This window comes from Odocoileus virginianus, chromosome 7, assembly GCF_023699985.2.
Source record: "Odocoileus virginianus isolate 20LAN1187 ecotype Illinois chromosome 7, Ovbor_1.2, whole genome shotgun sequence".
Lineage (NCBI taxonomy): Eukaryota > Metazoa > Chordata > Mammalia > Artiodactyla > Cervidae > Odocoileus > Odocoileus virginianus.
Window position 1 is genome coordinate 56,321,223 of NC_069680.1, and position 15,308 is coordinate 56,336,530.

Genomic DNA, 15,308 nt, shown 5'->3' on the forward strand with positions numbered 1-15,308 from the left:
TAGGACAGAAGCAATAAGAGGCAGAAGAGAGGATAAGAGTGGATATTTCTTCATCATACAGAGTGAGAAGTTGAGATAAACTAATATACATATAACAATATACATTTTATAGATAAGAAATGCTATTGAGGTCTATAAATATAAACAATAAAATCATAAAATAGGAAAACATGGAAGAAAAAGTAATATAAATGCCCTATATTCTCATTTGCAGGAAAAGCCAATAAATCATATCTCATAAAGTATATTGCTTAGAGACATAGAGATAATCACAAGGAATGATATCAGACAAAGTTAGAAGTATTTACCTGCCTCTCCTTTGTGGAGGTAAGGATTGTTTTTCATAATTTTTAAACTACTCAGTGGGTTTTAGTTTGCTATTTCCCTATTTTACACACCCAAACACACACACACACACACACACACACACACACACAGATATGTAGAATATAGTACATGCCAGTTGTAATATATTAGTACTTTTATATATGAGGAAAACATATGTGTGTATGTGTTAATGTTGTCTGAATCAAATTTCCTAGGAATACTGTAGTATCTTTCAACCTGTAAATTTAAGTTTACTATTATGTATGGAAAATGTTTTTTATTTAGATTTTAAATATTAGTTGTTGCATTATTTCTTAATTCTTCAAAGGGAGTCTTGCCACCATTTCAAGTTTTTCTTCCTCTTTTCTTCCTTCTTTCTTAAAAATCTTTATCTCATAGTCATTCTCTTGCTTAATCTCCTGCTTGTCTTCCCCTTATGGAATTTTTATTTGAATCTATTTTCTTTGGGCACTAAAATTTTTCAACTTTTAGACATTTTTATCCATTAATTTCCTCCCTAAGTCTTATTAACTCATTGCATTTCTCATTTCCCTTTTCTCTTTTAAAATTTATCTTAGTTTTTGGTTTTATCAATCCAAGTTTTAAATATGCATCCCCAACTCCTTAGTTTTTGAATTGCACTTTAGTTTGCAGTATTGTGTTGCAGTTTTATTTGTGTTTTGTAATTGTTTTCTAGATGTGAGTTTTCTATCAACTAAATTGTTCTGATGCTGTTTTTTCAGCTTTATTACAGCATACTTGACAAAAATCCATTTACAGTGTACAATGTGATGATTTGATATATCTATACACTGTGAAATGATTACAACAATCAACTTAATTAAGCACATCCATTATCTTACATGATTACCTTTTTTTTTTTTTTTTTTTTTGCATGAGAACTCTTAAGATTTACTCTCAGCAAATTTCAGTATCAATATTTATGGTCAACATGCTATATATTAGATCTTCAGAGATCATTCATCTTATAAATGAAAGTTTGTAATCATCGACCAACATCTCTCCATTTCCCCTACTCCTCAAACCCCACCATTCCACTCTCTAATTTTTTTTAAGATTCTACATATAAATTTATAAATTATAATAGTATTTATCTTTCACTGTGTGACTTATTTTACTTAACATAATGCCCCCCAGAGTCATCCATGTGTCCCAAATGGCAGGGGTAGGGTTTCCTTTATTATAACTAAAAGAATCCATACATATCATTTATTTAAATGTACAATATATACAAATTTATTTTTATATACCATGTTTTCTCTATCTATTCATTCATTGATGGACACTAAGATTGTTTCCATATCTTGACTACTGTGAATAATGAATGCTACAGTGAACATGGGAAAAATAGTATCTTCTAAAAGTAATTATTTCATTTCCTTTGCATATGTACCCAGAAGTATGCTCATTTTCTATGTCTCATTACGTAGCTTTGTACGTCATTGATCTGAATCTTCTCCATTTTAGGCAGGGCTCCTAGACGACAGCACTATCTTTAAATCATTACTGTGAAGTATATGCTATCCTAGGCATTCCCTGGTGGCTCAGAAGGTAAAGAATCCACCTGCAATGCAGTAGACTTGGGTTCGATCCCAGGGTTGTGAAGATCTCCTAGAGGAGGGCATGGAAACCCACTCCAGTACTCTTGTTTAGAGAATAGCCATGGACATAGGTGCCTGGCAGACTATAGTCCATGAGGTTGCAAAGAGTCGGACACAACTGAGTGACTAATCACACTTACTTTCCTTAGTGGGTAGCATTAAGGTGGTGGTGTTTGGAAGGGGAAAGGTTGACATATACTGTGATTCTCTTTCATTTCTCTAGGTTATTTCCTGTTTATGTCCATATATACTTATATCTGTATAAATGTATATATATTTGTCCATTCTTCTAGGAAACTCAAAATTTTTAATATCTGTGATAATTCATCATATATAAATGACATCAAAATTCTGTTATTTTCTGTTACAGATGTTTAATCAATCCTTCATTTATATTTCAGTGTGGTTTAGGACATTCTATAGATACTTAGAACCTTTAATGTTATTCAATTTCATAATCCATTTTTATGAGGTGTTTGTGCATAATGCTTAGAAAACTTTTCTCAGGCTTAACTTGAGTGAATATTCATGAATATTTTCCATTTATTATTATTTTTAAATTACATTTATGTCATTACTCCATCTAAAAGTTATTTTTATGTTTAATGTATGCAATATAAATGAATAGTTTTATAAGTATACTAGGTCTGCTTCAGAATATTTTGTTCTGTGGCTTTTATAATTACATCAAGACTAAATTATTTTAATTGTTCTAGTTTTGTTCATTTAGTAACTGGTAAGGCAAGCACTCTATACATTACAGTTCTTTGGCTAGTTCTATAAAATAATATTTTGAAGCTACAGTCACCCTGTTTATTTAGCTTATATGCAGAGTATATTATGCAAAAAGCCAGGCTAGATGAATCACAAGCTGGAATCAAGATTGCTGGGAGAAATAGCCACAACCTCAGATAAGCATATGACACACTCCAATGATAGAAAGTAAAGAGGAACTAAAGATCCTCTTGATGAGGGTGAAAGAAGGGAGTGAAAAAGCTGGCTTTAACTCAACATTCAAAAAACTAAGGTCATGGCACCCAGTCCCATCACTTCATGGCCAAGAGATTGGGAAAAAGTAGAAGCATTGATAGATTTTATTTTCTTCGGCTCTAAAATCACTGCAGATGGTTACTGCAACCATGAAGTAAAAAGATGTTTGCTCCTTGGAAGAAAAGCTATGATAAATCTAGACAGAATATTAAAAAGAATAGTCATCATGTTGCCAACAAATGTCCATACAATGAAAGCTATGGTTTTTCCGGTAGCTTTTGAAGCTGAAACTCCAAAACTTTGGCCACCTGATGCAAAGAGCTGACTCACTGGAAAATACCCTGATGCTGGGAAAGATTGAAGACAGGAGGAGAAGGGAGCAACAGAAGATGAGATGGTTAGATTGCATCACTGACTCAATAGATATGAGTTTGAACAAACTTTGTGAGATGGTAAGGGACAGGCAAGCCTGACATGCTGCAGTCCATGAGGTGGCAAAAAGTCAGATGTGACTTAGCGACTGAACAACAGTAACAATAAGAAACATGTTCATTATTTCTAGAACATATACACAATGAACAATTCCTTCATGTACATCATTAAGTCTTTGTAATTTCAAATATATCTGGGTGATATCTTCGTATGTAGCTACGAAAATTAATCATTCAGAGAGCTCCAATAGAAATCATAACTTGATTTACCATTTTTTTTAAAAGCTAGTATAATACACAAAGAAGGTCTTTGAGAGTGAAGACATAAAGTGTTCTAAAATTGTTCTTCAGGTGTTTATGAGAAACTCTGCCTCATTTATTTATCAAAACATCTAGAAACTACTTATAACTTTCTAATTCTTCATCATTTACTTTTCCCATACCACTTAATTTTTAGCATCTGACACTAGGAAAAACTCGAAGGTTCACTAATTTGACAAATGTTTCTAATATAATAAATATTACACACCAATTCCCACATAATTACCTTGTGAAGTCTGTCATCTCCATCATGATCATACACATCTTCTTGGCCAGAACAATAATATCATTGCTCGTATCATCCCATATCTCAATTTCAGCATCCAGCTTGCTCTTCACTTTCTTGAAGTCAGCAACTTGCTCAGCAATCTTTTCCTTTTCTGCCTCAGGCAATTGAGTCATCTTAGCCTAAAATAGGTGATAATTAGGTTTATAATCACTCCATTATGTCAAATACATTTTACAAAGAAGTGATTACTATCAGATGTTTATAGAACTCGCTCCTTTAAGAACAGAGACATAATAAATGCTTTATTGTTTTAAATTTATTTTTAATAGAAGGATAATTGCTTTACAACACTGTGTCGGCTTTTGCCATACACCAGCATGAGTCAGCCATAAAGTCATATAACAAAACTATCCAGGTTTAACTATTTGTATAAAAATCTATTGAATCATAATTGCTTGCAACAATGCTAGAATGCAAAATTACAGTATTAGAACTACATTAAATTTATGAATATCAAAGTATAATTTAATATATGACATATTTAAATCTATTCCTTAATATAAATGTAGGACTTCCCAAATTTTGAATATATTACAAATTAATTCAAACATAATTTAATGCCTCATATGTTAGACAAGTATATACCTCTTTAAATTATACTAATAGTATGCCTCAAAATGTAGAAATTAAAAAAAAATCTTGAAATGAGACAATGTATATCTATGTATATATTTACATTAATAGATAGAATTAATTATAAACACAATATACATTGGTAAACAGAACAGTGTACATTTAAACATCATATGTATATAGAGAAGCTCATTTATAAAATTCTAAGGACTAATGTGTATATGGTACATATAAACATATTCAGGTGTGTATGTGTATACAAACCATCTGAGGGAAGAATAAAAATGTTATAGGCAAGGTTTGCTAAGGCAGCCCTCCCTAATTAGCATCCTGAGATTTGAGGTGTAAATTCTTATTCACAGTGAACTTAATGCACTGGTGTAGTACTATTCTTTGTATATGCCATATTTTGAACAGTATGCAGACTTGCCTCTGCATTTGAAATTTGAGATGTGGGATCATAGTAAATCATCCACACTGTTGTGATGTGTCCTTAGTCACCTAATTGTGTCTGACTCTTTGTGACTCTATGCACCGTAGTCTGCCAGGCTCCTCTGTCCATTGGGATTCTCCAGGTAAGAATACTGGAGCGGGTTGCCATGCCCTCCTCCAGGGTATCTCCCCAATCTGGCGATCAAACCCAGGTCTCCCGCATTGCAGGCAAAATCTCTACCCTCTAAACCACCAGGAAAGCCCACCATACAACTATACTACCATATAAACAATTATAGCACCTGAAACCTATGACTTTTTTTCAAATAAAGAAGAACTCTGAAATGAAAGTGATTTGATAATATTAATCAAGATCATAAAATTTCATGAGATTGTCTACTCAATCATCTTGTCAAAAAAGAAATTCATACATAATCAAAAAGTAGAACAAGCACATAGGTTTGAAACAGAACATTTATAAATGATAAATGCTATATAAGTGGAATTTTATTGATTATTCACAGGAAATATATGCACAATTCCTGTGCATTTCCAGATGTTCATTTCTACTTTATCTATTGATGGAAAAATTGGAAGATATAATCTAGAAAGCTTTGCAAAAGTATGATTACTATATTCAGAATACTGAAAATACATTTAATTGAGGCAATAGTGTACAAGAACAATGAAACTAAAATATATTAATGGAAAATTATAACAATGATCAATGGAAAATATAACAAAAAATAAAAATCACAGAACCAATGTCAATTATCTGTCATTTATTACCAATCAGAGGCCTAATTTAGGGTCTAAAATAACTTGGTATTTTAAAATTTTCAGGATTAATCATCCATACTTCAGTTAGCACAAGGCTTGATACATATTGTGTGTACAGTAAATGATAGTTCCTTCTTTATTTCTTCTATTTTTTAACCATACCACATATCATGTGGGATCTTAGTTTTCTGACCAGGGATTGAACCCACTACTGCTGTAGAAGCTCAGAGATGTCACCAGTGGGTGGCCAGGGAAGTTCAATAGTTATTTCTTATTCAGTGAAAATATAATCACATATCTAGCACTTAAATTTGCTTTGTTTTCCTTATTTATTTCAAGAACTAAATTAAGCTTTGGGACTAAACATTTGATTAGTGAGTGTATAGATGACTCTTCCTTAGGAGGTGAAAATAGATTGTAGTTTCTTTTCTCAGGAAATATGGCCTATGTGATACCTTAGAAGAAGAGCAACTTTTACTGCTGCTGGCATGTGGCAAAATATGTAAATAAACACAGCTACCTTTTAAATCAATGGTATACAAGCCATTAATAAACCTGTAAGGTACTAACCACTAAACTAACTGAAAAATAGAAATGAATTTTTCTTTCTTCACTACCAGTCATTACCATTCTCCCCATTTTCATAAAAAGGTAATTAAAGTTTCAAATAATAAAGCCATTGATCAATTTATTTGGGACCTCTTTTTATAGTCTTTATCTCAGAGATAATAAATGCATGACTCTAGGATCTAAGAAATAATGTTGAAGTGTATTCTGTCATATGGTGGAAACATTTTCACTGTCTTCATGATAAAGTTCAAACTATTCTAGAGGTGATCTGATTAAGTATATTCCAAGTTCTGTTGCTTGGAATGTCACTAATTTCCAATATGATCTTGAGGAAGTCACTTAACTCTCCTGTCTACATTTCCCCAGACACAAAATGACAATAATTGCAACTGCTATCCACCTGTCATACAGGAAACAGAGTCAATTATTCGATAGCATTGAGACTGACCCTGTCCTGGACAAGAATTTCATGGATTGCACTCAATTTCCTTAATAACATCTCAACTCACATGGTGAATTACAATTGGCAGATATTTACTCCTGACAAGATAAAGGCCAAAAGTCAGGCAATAGTTTATAAAATTGAAAGTTCTGAAGAATTCTGACCTTTTTTATTACATGAGGAAAAACAAGAACAAAAAAGCATTAAATTACTGAGTGACACCTTTATTGAAGATTTTGGTGCTTCTGTAAATGACGTATTATATGCCATCAATCAATTTCAATTATTATGAAAATATCAAAGTAGAACTTGAGAGAATATTTGATATTTAGGAATTCTGGGTGAAAGTTCCTTATTGGATTATATTTTTGCAGGATAAACAAAGAACTGAGGTACAAAGTTCAAGATAAATCAAGTGGAATCTCTGACATTATTGCTGGCTGGCTAAGTGGTTTTACTCCTGCTCAAATATATAGAATACAACTCTGATATAAAGAGTTATTAAAGGCTTTTTGAATCCCTACCATCCAAATGATATTACATTGTATATTAACTGATTAAAACATGTAATCCAAAAGACAGTGAAAATAACATTTATATATGCTAAATACTCTTCTAGCCAAGTTAACATATATTTAAAATTAATCATCATAGCAGCCCTATGAGGTAAGAACATTCTTACTCTAATATTATGGATTATGAAACTGAGTCTCTAAAAGTTTATGTGGTTTACTCAACATTGTAGTGTTAGTAAATGGTAGAACCAGGATGAAAACCCAGAAGCTCTAGCTCTAGAGTTTTCATTCTATCACTGCGCCTGCAAATGAGAGGAATACCACCCACCAAATACCAAAATATCTACCTTCTCCTCAATTGTATTTCTCTATCACCTTCTATTTCTGAAATGCTTATTCTCCATAATATGTCTCATATATTTTAAAATCAAAGTTTTCTTATTTGTAAACTAGAAAAAGTGATATTGATTGAACAGATTGTTTTAGAGGTCAAATGAATATGAGTACAGCTTTTAAAGTTCTTAAGTGCTATTAAATGCTAATGGTTACTCATACAAAGAGATTCAGTTCTTCACTTGACACAGTTAGTGATCCTCAGAATTCTAAGGTTATTCTCCTCTCTTCAACAAAAGCTCCCATTAGCCTACAAGGCATTTTCAAGTAATACATATATCATTTATAATTTTAGCTATAAAACAGAGGTTACCAAAATTTTTCAAAAACCCAAGATAGTACATCTTTACTAGTACATATTTTGCAATAAGTCTATTACTTTATTTAACGCTGCTGATACTGTAATGCAAAAGTAGTAGTAGACCCTATTCAAACAAATGAGCATGACCATGTTCCAATACAACTTTATATGGACATTTCAATTTGAGTTGCATAAAATTTTCACATGTCAAAAATATTATTCTGATTACTGCTATCCTGATTTTCTTTAACCATTTAAAGATATAAAACAAACAAAAACAGTCTATCTCATGAGCCAAGCAAAAACAGTCAATGGGCCAGATTTGACATGCTGACTAGTTTGTCAACACTTACCAAATCCTTTATCTTTATTTTCAAGTTTGTCAGCAGTACTACCTGCCTCCCAGGCTTGTAATCTTACTTTCTTTTTTTATTTAAAGTTCTCTCCTTTTATTTATCCCATTCTGTTAGGCACAATGTTTGTCCATTTTATCACCAGTACTTTTATCACATTCACCTCTTTCTTTGTATTTCTATTACTATTATACAAGCTCAGATCTTAATTTTCTCTTTCATTTTCAATACTTCTGTCTTGCTATCACTTGATTGAATCTGACTTTGATAAGATTGTGCAGTTCTTCAGCCTAAAACATACCTTTTCATGTCTTCTTATTGAATAAAGGCCATAAATTCCTCAAATATCACCATTAAAGTAGAAAATTCACATAGAAAATTTCCCAAACCATAAATGTACAATTGAACAACTTTTATAAATTGAGTGAATCCATGTACTAAGCAACCAAATTTAAGAAACACAAAAATTAGCAGCATCCCAAAGGTGTCCATGTATCTTATGGCCACTATCTCTCAAGAACAATCACATCATCACCTGTATTTCTAAAGCTATAGATTTTCCTGTTTCTGAACCTTATAAAAATGGAATAGTAACAATACTCTTGTACCTGGCTTCTTATGTCCAGCTTTTATATATTTGAAATACATCTATAACTGATGCATGTAGTTACAGTTGGTTTATTCTCATTTCTATATAAAGACAGTATTCCACTTTGTGAAACATAAAACCATTTACTTATCTGTAATTCTATTAACAACCTTTTGGGAAACATTCTATTTTTGATTGTTATGAATAGTAAATATTCTTATATTTTTCTTTTTGTGCACATATGGATGCATTCTTGAGATTATATCTAGGAGTGAAATTACTATGACACAGGCATCACTACGACCTTTGTCTCTATGAGCTTTTCAATATTATTTCTCCTTCCTTTCAGGCACTTTACACGCAAGCTAAATCAAGCTATTTGTCGTTGCAGGTAAATATCTTAAGGTATTGCCCACTAATTATTTGGCTCATCTTCTTTCCTCATCTCATCTTTGTTGGCCCAAACTTAATTATATTCCAAGCCAGATTCATTGAGTATATCTTTCTTCTCCAGCTATATGTAATTTCCTTTTAAAATTTCAGGACATGTTATGAAATCTCTCAGGATGTTTATATTGTTCTCTGTTGTAGCCTAGCTGTTTGTGAATGTGAATATCTTATCTTACTAGATGAAAGGTCTTTAAAAGCAGAATCATCTTTCATAATAATGGTGAATCTACTTGTTGCTGTTGTTTTGATCTTCTGCTCCTAGACTATCTGTTGCTGTTGTTTAGTCACTAAGTCCTGTCTGACTCTTTTGCAACCCTCGGTGGACTGTAACCCACCAGGCTCCTCTGTCCATGGGATTTTCCAGGCGAGGATACTGGAGTGGGTTACCATTTCCTTCTCCAGCTTTTAGACTGAAAGTTTCCTCAAAGTAGGGACATATATATGATAAATGTTTGTTTCAAGCTGTTAATAGAAACTGTCAACACATAAAGAAAAACAGGAGTGTAGTATCAAAAATTTTATAGCACTGATCTTGTATTTTCTTGGTCACTTACATTTACACATTTCCTAAGTTCCTACCTCTAAAAGGGAGAAATTAATTTCTTTTATTTTTTCTGTTCACTTATTTTTTCATTTTCTTTTTTAAAATTTAATTTAATTATCTAATTTAATTTACTAATTTAATTTTCTAATTTAATTTTCTAATTTAGTTTAATTTAATTTTCTAATTTAATTTAATTTAATTTAATTTTAATTTAATTTAATTTTCTAATTTAATTTAATTTAATTTTCTAATTTAATGTAAATTTTTAAATTTTTAGTTTAATTTTTAATTTAGTTTTGTCTTATATTCCTGTATTATTTACAATATTGTGTTAGTTTTAGGTGTACAGAAAAGCAATTCAGTTATACATATACTCATTCATTTTCAGATTTTCTTTTCCCATGTAGGTTATTATAGAATATTGAGTAGAGTTCCCTGTGCTATAGGGTAGGTCCTTGTTGATCATCTATTTTATATATTGCAGTGTGTACATGTTAATCTCAAACTCCTAATACTCTACTTTCAAACAGAATTTTATTATTCCTCTATCAGTCAGTTCAGTTCAGTCACTCAGTCATGTTCGACTCTTTGCAACCCCACAGACTGCAGCACACCAGGCTTCCCTGTCCATCACCAACTCCTGGAGACCACTCAAACTCATGTCCATTGCATCGGAGATGCCATCCAACCATCTCATCCTCTGTCATCCCCTTCTCCTCCTGCCCTCAATCTTTCCCAGACCAGGGTCTTTTGAAATGAGTTAATTCTTTCCATCAGGTGGTCAAATTATTGGAGTTTCAGCTTCAGCATCAGTCCTTCCACTGAATATTCAAGACTGATTTCCTTTAGGATGGATTGGTTGGATCGCCCTGCAGTCCAAGGAACTCTCAAGAGTCTTCTCCAAGATCACAGTTCAAAAGCATCAATTTTTCGGTGCTCAGCTTTCTTTATAGTCCAACTCTCACATCCATACATGACTACTGGAAAAACCATAGCTTTGACTAGATGGACCTTTGTTGGCAAAGTAATTTCTCTGCTTTTTAATATGCTGTCTAGGTTGTTCATAGCTTTTCTTCCAAGGAGCAAGCATCTTTTAATTTCATGGCTATAGTTACCATCTGCAGTGATTTTGGAGCCCAAGAAAATAAAGTCTCTCATTGTTTCCATTGTTTCCCCATCTATTTGCCATGAAGTGATGGGACGGGATGCCATGATCTTAGTTTTCTGAATGTTGAGCTTTAGGCCAACTTTTTCACTCTCTTCTTTCACTTTCATCAGGGGGCTCTTTAGTTCTTCACTTTCAGCCATAAGGGTGCTGTTATCTGCATATCTGAGGTTATTGATATTTCTCCTGGTAATCTTGATTCCAGCTTGTGCTTCCTCCAGCCCAGCATTTTGCATGGTGTACTCTGCATATAAGTTAAATAAGCAGGGTGGCAATATACAGCCTTGACATACTCCTTTCCTGATTTGGAACCAATCGGTTGCTCCATGTCCAGTTTTAACTGCTGCTTCATGACCTGCATACAGAATTCTCAGGAGGCAGGTCAGGTGATCTGGTATTCCCCTCTCTTGAAGAATTTTCTGCAGTTTGTTGTGATCCACACAAAGGCTTTGGCATAGTCAATACATCAAAAGTAGATGTTTTTCTGGCACTCTCTTACTTTTTTGATGATCCAGCAGATGTTTGCAATTTGATATATGGTTTCTCTACTTTTCTAAATCCAGCTTGAACATCTGGAAGTTGTTTCTCTGACTACATTAATAGCACAATTGATCTTATCTTTTTATCTACTTTTAAATTTCACTAAGCTCATCACTACTACCTAAAATAGTGATATGCTTATATTAGCTTTTTTTTTTTTACTTAACCACATCAAATGATTTTCATTTTACCTTTTAAAAAAGATAGGAAAAAATTGATAATAGAAAAAAAGACCAAAAGAAAAATGTTTTTATACAGAGGTTCATTCAAATTCCAGCTCTGTCAAGTACTAGCTTCATAGACAGTAACTTAACTACCAGCAGTTTCATCACATGCTAAATGATAATAATCTTATTAGGGGTTTTCTGACCATTAGGGTTATGTCTGTAAGCAACGGTACCTTGAATATATTAGAGTCTTAGTCAATGGTGCTTATAATTAATGTATATAACTACAACAGCATGGCCTCCAAGACTTTCTAAAATATGATGGAAGTGAAAGTATCTCAGTCATGTCCAACTCTTTGTGACCCCATGGACTACAGCTTGCCAGGCTGTGTCCATAGAATTTTCCAGGACAGAATACTGGAGTAGGTAGCTTTACCTTTCTCCAGGGGATCTTCCCAACCCAGGGATTAAACCTAGGTTTCCCACAATATAGGCAGTTTCTTTACCATTTGAGCCACCAAGGAAGCTGATTATGGAAAAGAGCACTTAAAAATATTCACATAGCTATCTCATAGAGTTGAGGAAGCGATCAAGCAATATACTGAGTAAATACATTCCATAAGCAAAAAAACTGTATAGTAGAGAATCTCACCATAATTCTCTTATTTTCAGAAGTTCTAGAATCTAAATTGCTTATTTTGTAGATAAAGAAATTGAGCTCTAGGAAAAAAGTGTCTTGAAAAATGTTATCCAGCTAGTTAATGGCAGATTTGTTACATAAATCTACCTGTTGCCATTATTAATATTTCTTTCTTTCCATAAAGTCATTTTGCTTTATTTAGCTATAAATTTTATGTGAAAATTGAATTCTTAAGCAAATCATATGATTCTGCTTCCTTCACTGTCCATAAACCTGGAAAGAATACAGAAACAGTATTTTATTAAAATAAGTAATCCACAATTACTATTTTTTATAAATATTAGGAAATTCCTACTTGATTAATATTATTCATGGGGGTGGGTAACTAGAACTCAACATTCAAAATAAAATGTTTTTAAACATTAAAAATATATGCCTGATATATGCATATTAGATAAATATTTCTAAAAGAAGAATTCTTATTCTTATCTCCAGAGTTTATTGAATTTATAATAGCATTTATAATTTTTAATAAGCCCAGAGGCATTTGGGAATGAAGATGTTTTTAATATATCAAAAATATAAGCAGTAGAATATTTCTAAACTGGAGTTTAGGAAATCTAAAGTACTGCCAGCAGAAATTCAAGTTAATTAAAATTTGGAGAAAAAATTCATAAAAAAGTGTTTTGGGATTGATTTTTTAAGCATACTAAATTGGAATTTCAAACATATTCTTGAGAATTCATTAAGGAAAGTTTTATATATTTTTAAATTATATTTATGGATTGAAATTGGACTCCGCTTTAAGGAATAATATGCATTTCTATATTTTTATACATAGTCTTTTACATCAAATTTATAAATATATTAGCTTTATAAAGTTCTACATTTCCTCATCTGTCAAAAATAAATGAATACTCTTAAAATCTTGTGGGGTATACACACAGATTCCTACTAAAGAAGACCTATCTCATTTTATTATAAAGCATTAGAGTCTTCAGGGTCTGGGTTGAAACAGAGTTAAGTATTAAATCATCAGGCTTACTTGATTGATTGCCTACCTTCTAATGGTAATTATAATAATGGAAATTAACATCTGTTCATACTTCCCACATGCCAGTCACTTTGCTAAGCACTTTTGGAAAATTACACCATTTGAATAATAATATTCTAAGGTTCATATTGTTAATATCTACCTTTTACAATCATGGAAACGAGGCCTGCAGGGGACATATACATATTACCTATAAATGAAGAAACATTTCCAATGTGTCTTTGTTGTTTTTTCCTTTTATGCTATCAGTTCAGTCACTCAGTTGTGTCTGATTCTAAGCAACCCCATGGACTGCAGCATGCTGGGCTTCGCTGTCTACCACCAACTCTCAGAGCCTACTCAAACTCATATCGAGTAGGTGATGCCATCTAACCATCTCATCTTCTGTTATTCCCTTCTCCTCACGCCTTCAATCTTTCCCAGCATCAAGGTCTTTTCCAAAGAGTCAATTCTTCGCATCGGGTGGCCATACCTCTTTTTTTATGGCTTCATTTGCAGCATAGATTTTAGCACTAGGGGTTAAATGTTAGCCTTGAGAAAAATAGTATTATACTGCTTTCAAACCAACTTATGTCTTGATTTTAGGATAAAATAAAGTTGTAAAACGCATTTGGAAAACAAATAGAGAAATTTGAGTACAGATTATTAGGAAGTATTAAAAGTGATTATTAATATTCCTGTGAATGATAACAATATTGTGGTTATATAACAGAATACAAATTATCTTAGGAGATACTCGCTGAAATATTTAGGCATAAAATGTTACGATGTTGCAAACTTCTTTGAAACAGTTTAGAAACACAAAGCAATTATGACTCTGGAAGTATATTAAAAGTACTGTATCTAGATCATGGAAATATGTGTGTACATTACAGAGGGTTAAATTTTTCTGTACATTTAATGGAAAAATAAAATCAGTAAAAAAAATAAATTTTAAATAAAACAAAATTAAATTAAAACTTTGAAAGAATTATTTAAAAAACATTAAAAGCTTGGAAAATAAATATTTGCTATTTTCTTATTTTGTCAAGGCATCAGGGATTTTTATAGGCCACATAGTTTATTCTCTTATCCTAAAATACAATTTCATCTGTCGTATCACTGATCAAAGATGCTTCAACCTATCCTTGGACATACCTGAAGCCTCAATTCTGAGTTCTTTGGTACTGAGACAAGTTTTACCAGTAAAAAGTGAAAGAAAGTGAAAATCGCTTAGTCATGGCTGATTCTTTGAAACCACACAGACTATACAGTCCATGGAATTCTCCAGGCCAGAATATTGGAGTGGGTAGCCTATCCCTTCTCTAGCGGATCTTCCCAACCGGGGAATCCAATGCAGGTCTCCACTGCAGGTGGATTCTTTACCAACTGAGCTATCAGGGAAGCCTCTACCAATAAAAGCAAATATTAAATGAGATTTATGACCTACAAAAGTAATCCTCACATAGTTAAATATGACTGAAGACTCATAGAAAACAAATTCATTCAGGATCCTGGTGTGTACCATATGATTGAAATTTAAGTAAATGTGACTATGGTTTTTCCAGTAGTCATGTATGGATGTGAGGGTTGGACCATAGAGAAGGTTGAGCACCAAAGAATTGATGCTTTTGAACTGTGGTGTTGGTTGGAGAAGACTCTTGAGTGTCCCTTGGACTGCAAGGAGATCAAATCAGACAATCCTAAAGGAAATAAATCCTGAATATTCATTGGAGGGACTGATGCTGAGGCTGAAGCTCTAATACTTTGGCCACCTGATATAAAGAGCTGACTCATTGGAAATAAGACCCTGATGCTGGGAAAGATTGAAGGCAGGAGGA

General features: G+C 32.6%; 1 protein-coding gene across 2 annotated transcripts in view; it reads right to left on the reverse strand.

Annotated features, from left to right (window-relative positions):
* The window catches only part of CTNNA3 (catenin alpha 3), a 1,809,955-nt gene that overhangs the window by 168,008 nt on the left and 1,626,639 nt on the right, over nt 1-15,308 (reverse strand). For both annotated transcript variants that reach the window (XM_070470726.1, XM_070470725.1), the window contains exon 15: nt 3,918-4,099. In XM_070470726.1, coding sequence (XP_070326827.1) covers nt 3,918-4,099 — 182 coding nt within the window. The remainder of the gene's footprint in view (nt 1-3,917; nt 4,100-15,308) is intronic.